The sequence below is a fragment of the Pollicipes pollicipes genome, unplaced genomic scaffold, assembly GCF_011947565.3.
Source record: "Pollicipes pollicipes isolate AB1234 unplaced genomic scaffold, Ppol_2.1 Scaffold_38;HRSCAF=43_pilon_pilon_pilon, whole genome shotgun sequence".
Lineage (NCBI taxonomy): Eukaryota > Metazoa > Arthropoda > Thecostraca > Pollicipedomorpha > Pollicipedidae > Pollicipes > Pollicipes pollicipes.
The window spans coordinates 98,141-117,988 of record NW_023596399.1 but is presented as its reverse complement, the minus strand read 5'-3'; the positions used below and the strand labels follow the sequence as shown (position 1 = coordinate 117,988).

The following is a 19,848-nucleotide window of genomic DNA, read 5'->3' as shown; positions in this document are numbered from 1 at the left end:
CCGTAGGAACGAAGGGACTCTGGATTGTTGGCGTAAATGTCTTTTGTGCGTCACTAACGAAATATATCAAGACAATTTCAACAACACTTTTATAGGGAGGTTTGCAGCCTTTTCTTGGATTCATATACCAATCATATCTCACGCAAAAATACTTAAAATAAAATTTAAGCTATTCAATCAAATGGAAGAGCTGAAGTAATCGTCTGTTGACGTGCACTGCTAAACATACAATTACGATGGAGCTTGTCTTTTACGCGCCAGTACTGTCTGGCCGGTTATTTAACGAGTGTCAGGTTCGAGGACGTGCTGTCGAGACCAGGATTGCGTTGAACAGGCGTCGGGAGATACTGGGAGGATTGGGTGTCGTGGGCCAAGATTTCCCTGGTCAGGGGCTGAATATTTCCGAAGTGCGCGGACGTTGTTTGCGGCTGCTGTTTTTTAACGTGCTATGAGTAGTTATTGCCGAGGGGCTGTTTGGTTCTAAACTTAACGCCTCAGTCATTACCCTGGTGAGCTCTCCAGGGAGAGCACAAAGACTGTCGAATGCCGATACACACCCACAATATCTAGACATGTTTCAACCGAAAAATACGTTCTTTTTCCGAGGGCTTGGTTACATCTTTACACCCAAGCTTAAGGTGAGTTCAGCTTTTTGGCGGATTGCCCATTTCAATTTGCTGCATTTCAATCAGTGTGTGGGGGGGGGGGGACTCTTTGTGTTCATGTCATTTACTGATAATGTCCTACATTGAAAATGAGCAAATGTGGATGGGAAACTTTTGCATGTCAAAGAAGCAAGAAAATGTTTGAAGCATGTGCAAGCAATACATGGCTGACTCCTGCTAAACACAGGACTTAGTGTTATGTAAGGTGGCATCCATAACCTGTGATTTTGCCTTTGGCAAGTCATGTTTTACCTATGTTCAGTGTGTGCATGCACTGAGGGACAAAAATTTGGTACTGTTTACAAACATTTAAGCTGACTTAAAGTTGAGTTTGGGATTAACCTTCCTTGTACCATGTTTTAGATTGCTGGCAAAGGCATCACACCTCCTAAAGTGACCTGAATTAGCTAAGTTCAGTACGCAAGCCATGCAAATTTGGTCATGCCCACCTTGCAAATAGCAAATGCACACGACATTTTTGAACCCTTCTAGTACCTGCAGTTAGCTCTGCCATTTAATGACAATCAGTAGTATGTTGCCTTGTAGCTGTTACCCATCCAGTTGTCCTCAATCAACACAGAAACCTGCAATGTGGTTGTCAGTCAACCATTAAAGATAGTGAAGGCTGCTATCACTTCCAGCTATCTTACAGTAACATCACAAAATCCTAAAATTGCTGCCAGCCTGATGCTAGTTACATGGCTCAACACAGAATAGGACTGGACCAGACAGAACTAGAAGGGACCTAACCAAACATGACAGAATCAAACTGCACCAAATGTTACTGAAAGGAGCTGAGTGGAACACAAGACCACATGGAACTGGATGGAATGGGACAGAATTGTCTGATCCTGTCTGGTCCTGTCTGAGACTGGACCAGATAAGACATTTTGAGGCAAGATGGGACTGGATGGAATGAGACCAGACCAGACCAGACCAGACCAGATCAGATCAGATCAGATTAGATAAGACCAGTGCCAGACCAGACCAGACCAGACCAGACCAGACCAGACCAGACCAAATGGAGCTAGATGTCATCTGATGGCTTAAGATGAGGTGGGATGGGACTGGACGGAACCGGACCCGAACCGAACTGGACCAGACAAGACAGGATGGGAACAGGAGTTACCTGACCGAACTGGACGTAGTACGGGACCAAACGGGACCGGACAAAATCAGATAGAATTGAACTGCACCGGGCGTGGTCGAAAATAGCCGGACGCTACAGAACGGGACTAGACAGAGTAGGATGGAACGTGATGAGGCCGAGCGCGACCGGACGAAACCCGATTGAACAAGAAGGGACTTGACGGCACCGAATGAATTTGAACGAGACCTGATAGGTTCGCACGGAACCAAACAGCAGTCTGGATTGGGCAGGACTAGACGGTGTCCGACGGGATTAGACAGGACCTGAAAAGGGATCGGACGGAGCCTGGAATGGACTGGCCGTGGCCAAAATAGGACCGGCCGGGATCAAAACTGGACCGGTCGGAATCCGAACAGGAATGGACCAGACCGGGATATTCTGGACCTTTCCGGTCCCGTATGGTCCCTCCTATCTGACCCCGTCTGATTCCGTCTGGTCCGGTTTAGTATCGTCTGGTTCCACCCGGTCCCGTCTGGCTTGGTCTGATCCCCTCTTTCCGCCCAATCCTGTCCAGTCCTTTCTAGTTTCGTTTAGTCCCTCCCATGTAGCTCCGTCCGGTCCTGTCACATGGTGTCAGGTCCCATGGGGCGCCGCCCAGTGAACAGTCCCGCGCCGCCTCCTTCGGCCCGGACCGGTCTCGTCCAGGCCCGTGATCCTCCGTCCCGCCCCGTCCGATGCCTATCGATCACGGCCGGTGGCGTCTGATATCGTCTGATCACGTCCGGTTTCGTTCGGTCACTTTCGAGCCCGTTTGGTCCGATCCAGTCCGTCCGGTGCGATCCGGTCCTGTCTGGACGCAACAAGTTCCGTCCGGTTCCACCCGGTGTGATCCGGTCTCGTCTGATCGCGTCCGGTCCCGCAGTACCTTCCAGTTCCCTCTGATCCCGCCGGTTTTGTCCCGTACCGTCGGATCCTGTACGGTGCCGGGCCGGTCCGTGCCCTATGTAACCACCACCAGGCTGACAATGATTTTGTGGTTTTGTGACGTCGCTGTACAATCAGCTTTAAGTGCTGGTGAACTTCATTATCTTCGCAAAATCATCCCACGGATCTGAGTAACTCAGATTCTCCTAATGTGTAAGCAGCTGCACCGCAAATATGTGTGGGTTATGTGTGGTTATATTATGTATGTGGTTATATGTGGGTCGATGCAAACTAGTTGGAAGACATCTGTGGGGTGAAACACTATTCATTGCCATTATGTGGCACATAGGAGTGCGAGAAGTATTATTCAAATATCCTATGCATCTTCTGATAATAATTTTGCATGGTTTGTATACTAAATTTAGTAGATTCCGGTCGTTTCAGTAAGTGCGAGGCCTACGCCGGCTCTGCCCAATATTCGTGCACTTGTGCAATGCTCATCTGGGTGTTGCATACATTATTTTGTTTGACTGACATTTGTCATCTCACACACAGACATTGGAGGCATTGCTACCTGATATATTATGGCTTATCATAATTTCACTTTTTCTGATATGCTCTCATGCCAACTTTTACACGGCATACCACTTTTTGTGAGTATATAACACCGAATGCTATCATGTAGTGATCGAGGCCATTTCGCCTGCTCCATAAGCAGTGAGCTCACTGCTTTAACAGGCCCGGGAAGATAGATAGTTTGGGCACAGTCTGTAAGAAAATAAATGGAGTGGGCATGAGGAAGAGACAGGATCTTAACATAAACCCTTGACAACAAGAAAGGGTCCTGTTTCAGGATCCTTGACTCTTCTCTTAGGATCCTCTTGCGCTTCAATATGGTTGGTTTGCTTTAACTACAGAGCATCAGTTTGGACGTAACTCTATCAGCTGGTCCTAACAGTCAGACTGGTGATGCCCTTGTCACAGCGGCATAAGCACCCCCCAGAGGGAGTTCAGTGACACCAACTCCGACCCCCGGATAGAGAACACCACTCATGACGTCCGTGCCGGTGGCAGGAGCGGCTGCGGTCGCTGGTGCTGCTGACGGCCGGCGGCTCGCTCTCCTTCTACGGCATCGGCCTGTGGAGCAACGATGCCCGCTTCTACCGGTCGCTGGTGATGCCGGCCGTGCAGCGGCTGGACCCGGAGACGGCGCACCGGGCGGCCGTGCTGGCCGGCAAGTACGGTCTGGTGCCGCGCGACCGCACGCCGGACTCCGGCGTACTGGTGAGCCGGCCGGCGGGAGGGACGCGCTGCAGAGCGGGCGTCACCGAGGCGGCCAGCTCCGGGCAGCGGCGTCATTTTGGACGGTGGTCCCGCAAGCGATGCGAGCTCGTGCAACCACAGAAGAGAATACTGAAGCTGTCGCAGATATTGGGCGATGGTCGGAGAAGTTATAGGGGCGTGCTATCATTGCTACTTGTGTTCCTTTTAACGAGTGGCTTATGATCTCGTAGGCCATGCCGTTTTTTCGCTACGCTTCACGTTTCCAAGATGCAAGTCGTCGCTGACAAACTACGTAGAGGCTCTCCTCTCAGATAACGGGATGACAGCCTGGATGCTCCATTGTTACAGAGGACTTCGCTGTGGGGTCTGCAGTTCAGCAACCCCATCGGCCTGGCGGCCGGGTTTGACAAGCATGGCGAGACCTGCGACGCCATGCTCGGCGTCGGCTTCGGCTTTGTGGAGGTCGGGTCGGTGACGCCGCAGCCGCAGCCCGGTAACCCGCGACCGCGCGTGTTCCGCCTGCCCGAGGACGACGCCGTCATCAACAGGTGGGTCGGTGCGGCACGGTCCCCGGGCAGCAGCAAGCATCGCACTACTGCACGGCCGACGGGTGGATGTTACTTAGCGGTTTGCAGGGAGGCCAGTGATATCGGCAATCGAGCCTGCTGCACCGCGAGTCTATTATCTAAGTATTCATTATGTGACGTTTCAAGCGCAGCGACGGCTCGGTTAAATTGGGTCATCTAGCAATCTGGGATGGTCAGCTGACGCCCATATCACAGTGATTCAAGGACAACATCGGCAAGCACTGACGCATGCCGCAGTCGTGGCATCCGTTGCAACGTAATGACCGCTTTCCATCCGGCGTTCACCTCATATCGTGTGGCTTGATCCCCACCCCGTCACTTGCCCAGGTACGGGTTCAACTCGGAGGGCCACGCGGCGGTGGCTGAGCGCCTGCGCGCGCGGCGGACCGCCGGCGGCCTTGTCGGCGTCAATCTGGGCAAGAACAAGCTCTCGACAGACGCAGCAGCCGACTACGTGGCTGGCGTCGCCGCCTTCGCCGACCTGGCCAGCTACTTCGTCGTCAACGTGTCTAGGTCAGCCTCGTGCATCGCGGCGATGGACCGAGTGTTGTAGGACGCGGGATTGGGAGAGGAATCAGGGAGGGTGTTGAGGGTGGTTGCAGATTCCGAACAGGTGGCTGCGGCTGATGCCAGGCGGTTGTTCCTGTGGGTTCGCCTCAAATCCGAGCACTGCACCCGGGCCGCCCGTGACGCGTGCGGTGACCTGACCGCTGGCTCCCCCTCAGTCCGAACACGCCCGGTCTGCGCGAGCTGCAGAAGGGGGAGGACCTGGAGCGGCTGCTGGACCGGGTGCTGGACGCGCGCGACGCCCTGACTGCGCCGCCCCGACCGCCCGTGCTGCTCAAGATCGCGCCCGACCTCTCGGCCGAGCAGCGGCGTCACGTGGCGCGCTGCGCTCTGGCCCGCCGGGTGGGTCAGCCGCGCCACTCCACGGCATGTGACGTCACAGCGGGGTGTGGGGGCAGGCTGTGATTGGAGTGGTTGGCCCGAAGAGGCATGGACCGCGGAGGCAGTCCGCCAGTCAGGGAAAGACGGCCGACCGATTAATTGCCCGCCTCTCAGAACCGCGAGGGGGACTGCTGCCGTTCTCTGGCTTCAGGGATTGAGCAAATCCTTGCGAGGACCTAGGCCTTTACTGAGCCCACTTATAATGTGTGCTGTTTTGTCGTGTCCAAAGTCGGCCAGGCGGCGGTGTGCTGCCCTGCGCTTGTTTAAAACCCGCTGTGAGGCGGCTGTGAGCCGAAGCCTGTCTACGTCACGTGGCTGACTATCTATGTCACGTGGCTGACTGTCTGCCTCATGTGGCTGATTTCTACCTCACGTGGCTGTCTACCTCACGTGACTGACTGTCCACCTCAAGTGACAGTCTACCTCACGTGGCTGACTGTCCACGTCACGTGGTCGTCGCAGGAGCGCCTGGGCGGCCTGATCATCAGCAACACGACCATCAGCCGGTCGGGTCTGAAGAGCGAGCACGCGGCCGAGACGGGCGGTCTGAGCGGCCGGCCGCTGGCCGCGCTCGCCACCGACGCCATCGCCGACATGTACCGCCTGACTGACGGTAACTGACATCCGACGGGTGCTGTCGGGGCAACAGTAACTGGTCTCCGACGTGTACGAACATGCTGACAGCAACTGATATTTGGCATGCGCGATCTCGCAGACGGTAGCTTATCTACAAATCGTACCAGCGGGCTAATGGTAACTGAGGCCAACATGTGCCACCTGACTAACAGCAAATGATCTCCGACTTATACGATCTCACCAGCAACAGCTAGTGTTTGGTATGTGCCGAATACTGGTGGTAATACCTGCTTGACTATGTGCTCTTCGCTCATCTGGCCGAACATTGTTGCCTTGTGGTCTTCGAGCTGACGTTCAGAACTCATGCGATTACGCTACCGCCTGTCGATATTCCGGGGCTGTTTCGTGTCAGTGCAGACATAAGTCACGTGACCTCACAGCCGGCCAGGAGGGTCATATCTGCAGGGGCGACGCCAAGATATCGCTGACCTGCCGCCACGCGAGATCTCAGAACCAGCTTGATGCCGAATTTTCAGCAGTTCGAAAAGTGCTGTTGTTAAGGGATATATTAAATGGTGCCTCCCCTGATGCGCCTCGAATGCGTGTTGAGTTATTTCTCGATTTGCCGTTTAATGCCACGGGGTGTCAAAACGTGCTGGACCCTAGTCATGACCATCGAAACTGCATGCCCATGCAACTTTGTACTCATGGTAAGGAAGTTGCGTAGAAGCGTGCTGTGGCACGAACGTCAGCAATGTCCGACGAGACCGACATTCGTTTCCCCTTAGAACATCGGTGACATTTGTGTGCGAATGTTTCAAACTCACCGAACCGTAACATGCATATTACTGCGCCATATTCACTCTAAAAATGTACATGCCCTGGGCTTTTGCGCACAATGTACCGTGCCGTCTGGGATCCGATGTGCTGGTAGATTTTATATCCACCATATGCACGGGTGAGCTGTTTGGAGCGTTTTGAACCTTCCAAAGCGAGCTGTCACTATATCGTCTACAGACTGGTCGGCCTATACCTGAGCTGTGGTGCGACTGTGACGACGATGTTCTGACCGGGGAGCATTCAGGCTGTGTCCAGACAGCGTGATTGTTTCTGGTGCGATGTCCCCAGCGCTGTCTCAGAGCCGTGTCCAGGATGTGTCCTGCGTTCGAACCGTCATCAACGCGTGCTGTGCTGACCGTCGGCGTGGGAGCCGTGTCCAGGATGTGTCCTGTTTCCGGACCGTCACCAGCGTGTGCTGTGCCGACCGGCAGGCTCGGTGTCGGTCGTCGGCGTCGGAGCCGTGTCCAGGATGTGTCATGTGTTTGGACCGTCACCAGCGCGTGCTATGTCGGTCGTCGGTGTCAGGGCCGTGTCCAAGATTTGTCCTGTGTCCGGACCGTCACCAGCGCGTGCTGTGCCGGTCGGCAGGCTCGGTGCCGGTCGTCGGCGTCGGGGCCGTGTCCAGGATGTGTCTTGTGTCCGGGCCGTCACCAGCGCGTGCTGTTCCGGTCAGCAGGCTCGGTGCCGGTCGTCGGTGTCGGGGCCGTGTCTTGGGCGTGCCCTGTGTCCGGACCGTCACCAACGCGTGCTGTGTCGGTCGTCGGCGTCCGGGCCGCGTCCAAGATGTGTCCTGTGTCGGAACCGTCACCAGCGCGTGCGGTGCCGGTCGGCAGGCTCGGTGCCGATCGTCGGCGTCGGAGGCGTGTTCAGCGGCCGGGACGCCTACGCCAAGCTCCGCGCCGGCGCCCGCCTGGTGCAGCTGTACACGGCGCTGACCGTCCGCGGGCCGCCGGTGGTCAGCGACATCAAACGCGAGCTGGCCGACCTCCTCACGTGAGGGCAGGCTGGCTCACGCTGGCGCAACAGCGGGGCGGTTGGCAGCCTTGAGACGAGGAAATGGCGCGGTGGTGCTCATACCACACGGCGATTTACGTTAGGCATGAGTCGGTGTTCACTTGCGAGAGTTGGGTCAGGACACTCTGCACGTAAATTCCTCAAATGCAAGTATGTGTGCATGCGTTCAAGAGCAGGCCAGCATGTCCAGCTTTAAAGGCATACTGATGAGTGCCCATCCACGGTGGATGCGATGGGATGTTATAACTTCATGGGTATTAGGGGGCAATGCAGAACACTGCGCAGAAGGAAGTCGCGCGTCGCACGTTTTTTCCCTGGAACCCGTTTTCAAACACGCCTTGTCAAATGCTTAATGCTGACCGTTTTGGCGTCTCGTGCACGGCTCTGCCTGAGCATGATCTCCAGCCGCGGTGTACCTTGTTCTCCAGCGCGGACGGGTTTGCCAGCGTGGAGGAGGCTGTTGGAGCTGATCACCGCGCCGCGGGGGGTGTCGCAAGGTCGAATCCCCTCGCCGCTGCTGCCAGCTAACGGCTCACCAGGACATTGGCGACCCAGGACTCAGGACTCTGCGGCCGACGGTCGGCGGCCATTTGTGTGTTACGTCCGTGTGATAGGCGAAGGAGAATGTGTAGTTTTTGTGCACTGTTTAGAAGGAGCTGAATGATTTGTTTACTGGCTGGCGCGAGGGTCAAAGGGTGCGTGCAGAGCCGGATCGGCCGCTGTAGGCCGCGGTAACGAGTGCTGTGCTCGACCTGCAGTGTCAACCACCGACATGTCGGACAATCCACGTGTACCCTCAGTCGTGGTGCTCAACAATACACATCTTATGTAGTGTACAAACACGTCAACGTACAATACATCACGCAGCGATATCGCCTTGTTAAACGTACGATACATCCCGCAGCGATATTGCCTTGTTAAACGCACAATATATCCCACAGCGATATCGCCTTGTTAAACGCACGATACATCCCACAGAGATATCGCCTTGTTAAACGCACTATACATCCCGCAGCAGTATAGCCTTGTTAAACGTACGATACATCCCGCAGCGATATCGCCTTGTTAAACGTACGATACATCCCGCAGCGATATCGCCTTGTTAGACGTAAAATACATCCCGCAGCGATATCGCCTTGTTAGACGTACAATACATCCCGCAGCGATATCGCCTTGTCAGACGTACAATACATCCCGCAGCGATATCGCCTTGTTAGACTTACGATACATCCCGCAGCGATATCGCCTTGTTAGACGTGCAATACATCCCGCAGCGATATCGCCTTGTTAAACGTACAATATATCCCGCAGCGATATCGCCTTGTTAAACGTACGATACATCCCGCAGCGATATCGCCTTGTTAGACGTGCAATACATCCTGCAGCGATATCGCCTTGTTAGACGTACAATACATCCCGCAGCGATATCGCCTTGTTAGACGTACAATACATCCCGCAGCGATATCGCCTTGTTAGACGTACAATACATCCCGCAGCGATATCGCCTTGTTAGACGTGCAATACATCCCGCAGCGATATACCCTCGTTAAACGTACAATACATCCCACAGCGAAATCGCCTTGTTAAACGTACGATACATCCCGCAGCAGCATAGCCTTGTTAAACGCACGATGCATCCCGCAGCAGCATAGCCTTGTTAGTGGTGCGCAGACCCAGAACCGTGCGAGGCTTTGGGAACAGTCGGACGAACGCCTGGTTATCGCACGCGTGTCCAGGTCCCTACACACTGGTTTCAGTCCGCGATGCCCTGGGTCACGGGGTCAAGTCTCGCTCACCGCAGCCCCTCACGCGGGCAAGTGGTGACTAGTGCTAGGAGCGACCGGTAGCAACGCTCACGGCTGAACTGCGCGCTTCCCGCCGCCTCTGCTGCGTGTGACAGCGCAACCTGAGGCTTTGGTTACAGGTCTTTACCGGTCGGCGCGCCGACCAAATCAAGCTTGTGTTTTAACCCACCTTTCAACACGTTCATTCACGAACAGTTCTGCGTGAGTAGTAGTACTGAATCGTTTTGACGATTGAGGTGGAAAACACTTCGAGGATAGTAGGGCGCGTTGATACGTTTTTTAAGGTAATCGCGATAGCTCTGCTCTACTTATACCTGTGATTTAGATCATGTGAACCAAAAGGAAATGTCATCAGTTATAAGCCATGACAACTTTTTTGCTGATCAATAACCGGCCTCTGAAGAAACGGACGTATCCTGTACCATAGAGCCCGCTGCTCTGTTGGGCGCCAGTTGACCGGAGCCTGCCGTCGCTCCGCTCGGCGCCTGCTGGCCGGAGCCTGTCATCGCTCCGCTCGGCGCCTGCTGACCGGAGCCTGCCGTCGCTCCGCTCGGTGTCAGCTGACCGGAGCCTGCCGTCGCTCCGCTCGGCGCCTGCTGACCGGAGCCTGCCGTCGCTCCGCTCGGCGCCTGCTGACCGGAGCCTGCCGTCGCTCCGCTCGGTGTCAGCTGACCGGAGCCTGCCGTCGCTCCGCTCGGCGCCAGCTGACCGGTGCCTGCCGTCGCTCCGCTCGGCGCCAGCTGACCAGAGCCTTTAGAGATGACTGGCCGTAGGACTGGTCCATTAGTCACCGAGCTGGGTAGGAACAACTCATCATCAAAAACGGTACGATTGTGGGGGTAAATCCCAGTGCGCTCAAGCCCCGTACATACATTGTCAATACTAAGCGCTCTCGACTTTTCTGACGGGGTTTTCTCGGCAGTGTTCCTGATGTAGTTCCTCGCCATAGCGTCTTCCGATTGAGGTAAGAAAACACTGCCAGTGACGACATACGTGCACGTAATCGATTGGCGAGACATCTCTTGGCTCAGTTCGGCAAGGTGAGCTGTCTTGATTCAGCGACGGTCAGCTCCGCATCAGCATGGCCTTGTAGCAGACTCCGTCCCTGCAAATGCAACTACAACTCCTTCCTACACCGTTTGGGACAACGCCGCAGCTATCTAGGTATTCCTCCAACGGCGAGTGGAAAAGGTCGACACTACTTTTACTGCTGTGACGAAATGCCCAGGCGATTGCGGCACCGCCCCATGTGCCTGCCGTCGAAGCGCGTGTTGTATCATGCCGCATCAGCGGACACCGACTTTATTTAGCGTACACGCCCGCTGTCCCCGCATACAAGCGCTCCCTGCAGCAGTGGAAACTTGCGTGCGACTCCGGATTACAGTCTGCCTGCCTTCCGCGAACCGAAAACAGGAGGAGCGTATTGGAAGTCGGCTGTCACGTAAATGACCCGTGATGGTGGCCACCAACGCAAATGACGGCACCTGCGCCAACCTGAATATCAGCGGGGCAGCTGAGATACCAGAAGCCTGCCAGCGTGCGTCCTCGGCCAAGAATGACCCGACGGCAAGCCAGGAGCGCTCTCGCGGTCACGACAGCCCCAGCTCTCACGCAGAGTACGGGTTGACGACCGGGACCCTCCGGCGGAGGCACGACGCTGCGCTCCAGCCTGCGGCGAAAGTTCAAGAGTATCCACTCATCACCAGCGCTGACGGCCGTCCTAGTGTGAGTGCTGCCCTGTCCAGATCGCTGTCGTCCGACGGCAGATTTTCTGGCGGTTTGAAATATCGCGCGGAAGGTGGCGAGGCCAACTTCAGGTATGGCGTGCGGGAAGACGTAACGAAGGCGAGGTACCGCTCTAGCCCAAGCGCGCGTGACCGGAACTGCGCACCAGAACCTCGGGACGGCGCACCAGAGACCCGGAACAACACACCAGTGGCCCGTGACAACACACCAGAGGCCCGGGACGGCACACCAGAGGCCCGGAACACCACACCAGAGATCGAGGCCGACGCCTCTGCGGGTGGCTGGGAGGTGCAGGACGACGCGGGCCGGCGACACCGTGTGCTGTCCATGGACGAGCGCACGCTGCGCGGCCACTGCCGGGCGCTGGAGGCCGGCGCCGTGCGCGTCGGCGCCGGCCGCTTCACGCTGCCGCGCCACGCCCTCCTCAGCCTGCCGCGGTACGCGGCGCGCCGCACCGTGCGCCCCGGCGAGCTGGTGGTCTGCTCGGTGCCCAAGTGCGGCACCACGTGGACGCTAGAGATGGCCTGGCTGCTGGCCAACGACTGCGACTTTGCCGGCGCACGCACGCCGCTCGATCAGAACCGCTACACGGAGGTGGGGAATTTCTTCTACCTGGGCCTGACGCCCGCCTTCCTGCGCGAGTACGTGCCGCTGGTGCTGACGCAGCCCTCGAAGCTGGCCGGGCTCTGCCGGTTGGGCTACTTGCTGTTGCGCGGCCTCTGGCGCTCGGCGGGGCTGGTGAAAACGCACGTACCGCTGTCGCTGCTGCCACCCGACGTGCTGGACACCAACAAAGTAATCTATGTGACCCGCAACCCGAAGGACGCGCTGGTGTCGTACTACCACCACTTCTCGCGCTGCCGCGTGGTCAAGTACAGCGGGTCGCTTGAGGACCTGGCCGAGGACTACATGGCCGGCCGGCTGCCCGGGCTGCCGTTCTTCTCGCACGTGCTGGAAGCGTGGGAGCGCCGCGACCATCCCAACATGCTGTTCCTGTTCTACGAGGACATGAAGCGTGACATGCCGGGCACGCTCCGCCGCGTGGCCGCCTTCCTCGGAAAGCAGCTGACGGACGAGCAAGTGGGCCAGCTGTGCAGCCACCTGGACTTCGCCGGCATGAAGAACAACAAGCACGCCAACTCGCTGATGTACCAGGACGCGGGCATCCTGGACATGCCGTCCTTCATCCGTGAGGGCCAGGTAGGCAGCTGGAAGCAGCAGTTGTCGGCCGACACCGACCGGCGGCTCAACGACTGGATCAGGCGCTCGGTGGAGGGCACCGGCCTCACGTTCCAGGGTGTCCAGTGAGCGCCGCCGGCTCGACGCGCCGTCGATGCTGCGGAAGACGAGTATGGAACATAGCGACGTGCGTCATGCGGTCCGCCTTTGGACCGTACACGCATGTTTGTGAGACACGTGTTTGCACAAGGTTTCCAACGCCGGGTCATCGTGCAATCCCTGACTCGTAAAACGACACACGGTCCCGGGTCACGCCGATGCGGAACTGTAAGGTAGCCAGCGATCCGTGACGGCTAATCTCGCACAGTTTTTGCTGTTCCGATCTTGACCCGCTGTGATGGTGACAGCACGATGTACTCGCAACGAAACAAAATTACATAGCTTTGGGTACAGCGTAGGCAGCTCAACAATTAGTGCGCGGTGGGTGGAAAGATGCACGGTCAAGATGCAGTACGCACACATCAGGTACAGTTCTAAAACTAGAAATATGTGATCAGAGACGCTGCTGCTAGGCTAAACAAATCTGGTGGGGACAATCGGGCCCGGCATCTTTCTTCTCGCATGCTCTGGTTGTGCACCACGGCCCGACAACTCCCATCATTACAGACACCGGGCTTACACAGTGACAATAACACGGCTGCACCAACGGAACATGAGCACTCGAGGGTCACAGCAGCGGTAGGGGCGAGCCTGTTTTGCTTGTGGCGATTGGCGGTGCGCCTCTTCACGCTCTCGGACGCCCTCCTTAGCCGTGACACCCACCGCGCCACTGCGATGTCGCCAGATGCTCGAGTGAACTGTTTCGGGAATTCGTCTGCATTTCACGTGTGCGTAGATAAATTGTTACCCCACAGGTTTGGCCAGACCCCAAGTATCGCCCCTCCGACGTACTTGAGTCGGTCTCAAAGGTGGCGTTCATCACGCCAGCGCCAGCGGGAGCAAAACATGTTAACGCGACCTTAAACTGACTTTTTGATACGAAGGTACCAACGGAACACCATTTTCGCTGGTCAAGTGAGAAAGAAAAATACACAGTACCATAACACATTATTGTCTTGCTTCGTAAATCACAAACTGTTTAAGATCAAAACAAGATCATATCCGTGAGCAAAATACAAACCGGGCACGGGTTTGTTTCCAGCGACAACCCTGGTGCCTGGAAACGAAACGCGAACTAACCGTAGTCGTGCACATCATGGTGCGTACACATACATTCCATTGATGCATTAGCTTCATTATAAACAGCTCGTAACTCCCAAATCCATCCGTATTCGATAAATACGCACATACAAAGCAACCACACCTCGTTCGCAACAAGATACAAATCGCATAATCGCTTGCGGCCAACCCCAAATGTCTGAGCACTACGAAACCTTCCCTTTACACAGATGCAAAGTAAGCGGCACACCTCGTCGTTAAGAAAGGCAAGTCAAATGTTACAGAAATAGCCACTGACGATCGCCACTCACAAAATATAAGGACCGCGAGCTTAAACAAGCCGGCAGAACTTCAGTTCGCAATGTACGACAGCCCGACCTGGCGCGAGGAAGTTCTTGTCCAACAGCATACTATTGAGCCCTGAAACTGCCAAAGTACATGTATGGTTGCGAGAGCACAAACACAAGGCACCACTGGTGATAAATGAATCAACGGAACAGTATGCTACAAGCACGGCGACCAGCCACGGCAGGCCTCTGACGGCGGACTCGGCCGCCCGGCACGAGAGACGAGCGATCCGACGACTCGGCGGCGACCACATGACCCGACGGGCGGGAGCCGACGGAGGGTCCGGGGCGAGGCTGAGGCGGGGCGCCGCCACCAGACGGCCTCACCGGAACATTGCACAGCCGCCGGCGCTGGCCAGGCACCCCGCGATCGTTGCCCCCCGGCTGATCAAGGAACACGTCGACGCAACACCGCGAGGCTGACAAACTCAGGTCGCACCAGCCGTCGGGGTACTTTGGATCATTCGTGAGGGGGGACTGCCACATCCAGTGCAATGCGATACTCGAAATAATCGGAACAAGTTGCGAGGAATTCTTACAAAATACCACAATAACACGTGAGCACGACCACGAGAAAGCCACCCCCGCGCGGCAGACACCGCCGGCGCATTGTCGCTGGCGCAGCCCGCACCTCCGCAAGCGGTGGTGCGTATCACAGAAACACCGTCCCGGGCACTCACGGCCCCGCAAGAGCAGACAAGGTGGACGCATCCACCGAGCGGCAGGCCGCCTCCACGCGCTTACACCACACGCAAACGACACGGACGCACGCGCTCGCACGCAGGCGTGGCGATATGTTCCTACGCTTTAAGCGTCGCAACGCGTCGATTGAGTTTCAGTGGTGCCACCTGGCCAACCAGCCATCACGGCCGTCAGCGCTGAGGGTCCTGCGGTGCCCGCCCGCGTCGGCTGGAGCATTCAAAGACACTGACTAGGCCCGGCCGCCGACGCCAGCGCAGGTCACGAACGCGCCTGGCGGAAAAACATCTGCAAAGGAAACAGAAAAAGTGGCGTTACAGAGCTGTACGGGTCATGAGAACGGTGTCCTGGCTGTTCAGCCTCTGGCAAGGACACCACGGGCAGATGGCAAGCAGGGCCTGTCAGATGATCAGCGAAGCATAGGGAAGACTGTTGAAGAGATGAAAGCAATAAATATGTTGGCACCTCAGACTCAGAGCACACGATATTAACGTTGTCAGCACCTCGTGATTATTTTTCCGTCATCCCACAGCGTTCGGTTAGACGACAGCACGTTTCCATTCGACGCAAATCACCAATACAGTTGATGCGCCCTCACAACCAAAAACCAGCAGTCATCCCACTCAAGCAGTCGTCGCCTCCCATCAGAACACGTCCATTGTTTTTTGGATTAGAGCCCTTTCGACCAGAACTGATCATTTCAGGGCTATGGGGGGGAAGGAAAATGGCTAACGGCGGGACAGACCAGCATGCGCCTGGAGGGCCAGCCACCGAGCTTAAACTAGCGCATGCGCGCTGGGTACCCAGTCGGGGCCCCCTTCCCACGGGGCTCTCGGCCCACTCGTGGCTGATGCATGCAGCCTGCCCCGGACAAACGGGGTGTCGCGAGAATGCAGGATGAGGCGAGATAGAGGATAAGAGAGACGGCTGTGGATACCGTCTCAGAACACGTCCAGGTGGTCGCGGCGCGGCGGGGCGTCCGAGAGAGGCCGCGAGGCCGCCTACCTTGGTGTAGTTGCGGAATATCTTGCTGTCGGAGCGGAGCGCCTGGCAGAAGCGCTGGATCACGTCCGGCTCCAGGTCCAGCGTGGGCATGTACCGGCTCTGCAGGTAGCTGACCAGCTCCTCGCCCTGGCGGCGGCGCTCACGCTGTCGTGACCGGCGCGGCGCACCGGCGGTCGCAACACAGACAGAGCGCACACACGGCTGACCGCAGCGCACAGCAGGCTCAGGTCATGGACCAGGTGACATTAGGACATGGTGAACGTTCCGTGCGACCACCATTGAGGTCTTCGGCGATCGCTGAGAGCAGATTAAATATGATACGCCAGGTAAATGTTGCACTCTAATCCTACGCATCTAATCTCATCATGAACCTTTTTTCATGGCTCATTAAAGTAGGGGCTGGTCATAGAAGTTCGAGAAAACCGTCCCTGACGTTCGCAACACCGACATGTACCCGGCACAACGCTCTCACTCTCCTCAACGACAATCCCATCGACCTCATGCTCTCACCACCCTTGTGCCCACAACTTTCACCGCTCCCCCCCCCCCCCCCCCCCTCCCCGCACCTGTCCTCGCCGTCCCCCGGCCGGCCGTCGGTCGCCCGGCGCTCACCCGCTGCTCGTAGACGGTGCGCAGGCAGAGGGCCGACTCGTGCAGGGCCTGCATGGTCTGCGCGTCGGACAGGTCGAACGTGCTGCTGAGTGGCGCGCGGAAGCAGGCCGGCACCACGTGCTCGTACAGGAAGGCGGCGAAGTCGGCCGGTCCCTCGCGGCCCCACGCCTCCGTCACGCGCCGGAGGATGGTGAAGCACGAGCGCTGCGCCTGCGGGCCGCGACGCCGCGCGCCGGTCAGCGGTCGGGGATGGCTATGGAAGTGGGCTGCTGCGTACGGGACGGGACCATGAACGCCATCTGACAAGAGCAAGCTTCAGAGGCGCTCGTCGGTAGCGTTGTACGCTAACCTGATCGCAATTGCTGCCCAGGGCTCTCGTGACGAGCCCAGTCTAGAAGGCAGCAGACACGCACACAGCATACAGATGCCTAAACACTACTTAGATCTCAATAAAAGAAGCAGTGAAGGCCCGCACAAGCGGCAAGAAGATGCCGAAGAAGAAGAAGAAGAAGCCAAAAAGACTAAACGCTTTCGATGTGCTTGAGGCACGATCACCACGGCGTATCACATGAGGACACGACCACCACCCAACCCGCGCTAACTAACAGCCCATGTAAGCAACCTCGAGACCACAGCCTGAACCGCACCATACACAGACCTCGCGCTTTAAGGTCAGCCGCTTACCACGGGGTCAGGCAGCTCGACAGCCCCCTGCACCACGGACAGGAGCACGGCGTGCAGGTGCTGCGGCTGCTGCTGCGCAAGCACCTCCAGCACGTTGTTGGAGACGAGCGACGCCAGGAAGAGGTAGTAGCAGCGCTGCAACGTCTGCCGGTCTCGCCGCGCCTGCCACCGGCACCAGACGCACGCGCGGGGTGATAAAGCCGCCCCCATTCACGTCATGTGCTCATCGTTTTCATCTATTTGAGCAATGAAGGCGCTCCTTGTGGCACGGTTTGTATAGCAATGCCCAGACTGCATTACCCGGCTCTCCCAACAAGTATGCCGGCGCCCCGACTCGGGTAGATGTCAGATAGGCAAACCTGCGTTCGGGATATTTCATCTGGCGGACCGCATCAGGGTACGAGAACTCTGTGGGACCCAAAACACCGCCCAGGCCACCATCTCGCTCTGACGAGAAGCTGTACTCCGTGGTCGTCCCTGTCCGCCCCGCCCCCCCCCCCCCCCCCATCGAGCTCGCCGCGGCGCCGTACTCACCACCTCGTCGTCGTCGTCGATGGGCTGGCGCAGTCCGGCGAAGATCGTCTCCACGATGGGCATGAAGGCGCGCGTCACGAACGGGATCACTTCCTTCTGAAACAGCCACGACAGCTACACTCAGCGTGTCGCACCTGCTCGCGCGCGCCGCCCGCGCCGCGGTTCGGCCGCGGCCGGCCGAACACCGGCTGCTGGCGTGCCGTGCAAGCGCATCTCGGCCAAGCTCCTCGCACTTTTGGAGCGCAGTTAAGTGCGTATTTATGCGTTTAGTGTTAGCACGTATAGCAATGGCGATTATGAGACGACGTTAATGCAAGCCATAACACATTCACTGCAGGAGGTTACATGTCTGGTTACTCGTGACATGTATTTACAATGCAGATTCTCCTAAATGCAAAAACGTGCATTGCCGATGTTAGCGCATAGCAATGTGTGTACCCCAATTATTCTTTGATGCATGCAGTTTGTGTCACGTCTGGTCACGTCACATAACTTCCAAGGCATCCGCGTTATCGTGGCAAGCGTCCGCAGGTCCATAAAGGAACAACGAAGCAAGTAAATACGAAAACTGGCACATATATGGGGAATTAGCGGAGAACATGATATCATCACAGGGCAAATTATAGTTGAAAGAAGCCCGGTACAAGTGCAGAAAGACAACTAATAATGGCCGTTGTTTGCTACATCACGAGACTGCGGTGACAATCCCGGCGCAACGTTCTTTCCTGAACTAGAAACCAGCCAGCCTAGCCCATTGTTGGAGTGAGAGAAACCCCGCTGACAGCATTCAAGACTGTGTTCGTAGATGGCTGCGCAACGTTTACTGGTACGTGCCGACATGCGCCTTCCTATTACCCAAAGCGGTCTGACGACCGGCCCAGCGCGTAACACAGCGGGCGAATCCGGCCGGCTTCCCCCTCCCACCCACATCCAGAGACCCCCCAGCGCGACAGCAAGACAAACAGCGGGCGAACCCGGCCGGCTTCCCCCTCCCACCCACATCCAGAGACCCTCCAGCGCCCCAGCAAGACAAACAGCGAGCGAGTCCGGCCGGCTTCCCCCTCCCACCCACATCCAGAGACCCTCCAGCGCCCCAGCAAGACAAACAGCGGGCGAGTCCGGTCGGCGCCCTCCCACACCCACGTCCGGAGACCCTCCAGCGCACCTTGTACTTGGCGACCACCTGGTTGATGAGCGGCAGGTACTCCTGCACCTTTCGCACGTCAGCGGAGCGCAGCAGCGCCTCGGAGGCGGCCGGGATGTAGGGCAGCACCTCCTCCTCCAGGCACACCACCAGCCGGTGCAGCAGCTGGATCACGCCCGACTGCAGCAGCGGGTACTGGCGCGGGCCCTGCGGCGGCGCACGGCGCACGCCGGTCAGACGGTCAGGCACCTGGGTCACATCGAGATGGAGCAGTGAAACACAGGGCGGACCAACGCCCGACCGCATCTTCAGATAGCTTATCGTTGACGCTGTGAGGATGCGTGGGAAGAACTTAACTAAAGACGGAGTTGACCCGTCCACTCCATAGCACGTTCCTTCACCCCTGGAGCGATGCCACCAGCGCACGCCAACATCAGCACACGAAACCGAGAGGCTAGTTTGGCCATAAACCACCCCGCGGCGGCGCACGTGCCCGGATCGCTTCAGCCCCGTCGTCGCGCGCGACCCACCTGCAGTGTGTTGAGGAAGATCTGCAGCGCCTCCAGGTAGAGCTGGACGCAGCCGACCAGCCGCATCGTCTGGCCGGCCGAGAAAGCCTTGGTGGTGCGGGCGGTGACGCCGACGGCGTGGCGCGCCTGCCGCTGCAGCCGCTCGGCCAGCGGCGAGCCCTCGGGCGCCGACTCCAGCTGCGCCGACAGCGTGCCCACCTGGCCCACCACCGGGCCCAGCAGCTGCTGCAGCTGCTCGCACTTGTGCTGCCGAGGTGGACACGGGCAGGGGTCACCGGGTGGCGAGGTGGCGCCGAATGGAAGCATTGGGCGTCACGCAGCGAGAAAAGGCCGAGCGTCGCATAACTGCCCGAGGTGAGGAATGGAACACTTGCGCCCCGTCACGTGCTGACACGAGATGGTTCGATATTAAAACCA

General features: G+C 57.5%; 3 protein-coding genes across 4 annotated transcripts; 2 read left to right on the top strand and 1 right to left on the bottom strand.

Moving 5' to 3' along the window:
• The first annotated feature begins 302 nt into the window (after positions 1–302).
• LOC119093049 (dihydroorotate dehydrogenase (quinone)) lies at positions 303–8,800 on the top strand. Its single transcript, XM_037215942.1, has 8 exons — positions 303–638; positions 3,754–3,963; positions 4,312–4,511; positions 4,878–5,063; positions 5,276–5,459; positions 5,961–6,111; positions 7,748–7,907; positions 8,357–8,800. Exons 1-8 carry the CDS (start codon positions 573–575, stop codon positions 8,454–8,456), a joined length of 1,257 nt encoding a protein of 418 aa, XP_037071837.1. The 5' UTR covers positions 303–572; the 3' UTR covers positions 8,457–8,800.
• A 3,198-nt stretch (positions 8,801–11,998) lies between these two features.
• On the top strand, positions 11,999–12,787 carry LOC119093042 (luciferin sulfotransferase-like). Its single transcript, XM_037215935.1, has one exon. The coding sequence runs from the start codon at positions 11,999–12,001 to the stop codon at positions 12,785–12,787; it is 789 nt and encodes a 262-aa protein (XP_037071830.1).
• A 1,665-nt stretch (positions 12,788–14,452) lies between these two features.
• LOC119093051 (exportin-T) lies at positions 14,453–19,517 on the bottom strand. 2 transcript variants are annotated; one of them, XM_037215944.1, is made up of 7 exons: positions 19,432–19,517; positions 18,923–19,108; positions 17,758–17,871; positions 17,224–17,385; positions 16,540–16,749; positions 15,928–16,053; positions 14,453–15,210 (listed from the first exon to the last, which is right to left on the bottom strand). In XM_037215944.1, exons 1-7 carry the CDS (start codon positions 19,495–19,497, stop codon positions 15,184–15,186), a joined length of 891 nt encoding a protein of 296 aa, XP_037071839.1. In that variant the 5' UTR covers positions 19,498–19,517; the 3' UTR covers positions 14,453–15,183. The 2 variants fall into 2 exon arrangements, with proteins under 2 accessions (XP_037071839.1, XP_037071840.1); XM_037215945.1 differs by having other exon boundaries at positions 17,758–17,853.
• Between the last annotated feature and the right edge of the window lie 331 nt (positions 19,518–19,848).

Coding starts and splice junctions, on each gene's coding strand:
- LOC119093049 (XM_037215942.1), top strand. CDS start 573: ATGTTTCAACCGAAAAATACGTTCTTTTTCCGAGGGCTTGGTTACATC. Junction 5,064..5,275: donor TTCGTCGTCAACGTGTCTAG/GTCAGCCTCGTG, acceptor GCTCCCCCTCAG/TCCGAACACGCCCGGTCTGC. Junction 6,112..7,747: donor CATGTACCGCCTGACTGACG/GTAACTGACATC, acceptor GCCGGTCGGCAG/GCTCGGTGCCGATCGTCGGC.
- LOC119093042 (XM_037215935.1), top strand. CDS start 11,999: ATGGCCTGGCTGCTGGCCAACGACTGCGACTTTGCCGGCGCACGCACG.
- LOC119093051 (XM_037215944.1), bottom strand. CDS start 19,497: ATGCGGCTGGTCGGCTGCGTCCAGCTCTACCTGGAGGCGCTGCAGATC. Junction 16,750..17,223: donor TCGAGCTGCCTGACCCCGTG/GTAAGCGGCTGA, acceptor CGCGGCCCGCAG/GCGCAGCGCTCGTGCTTCAC. Junction 15,211..15,927: donor TATTCCGCAACTACACCAAG/GTAGGCGGCCTC, acceptor TTTCCTTTGCAG/ATGTTTTTCCGCCAGGCGCG.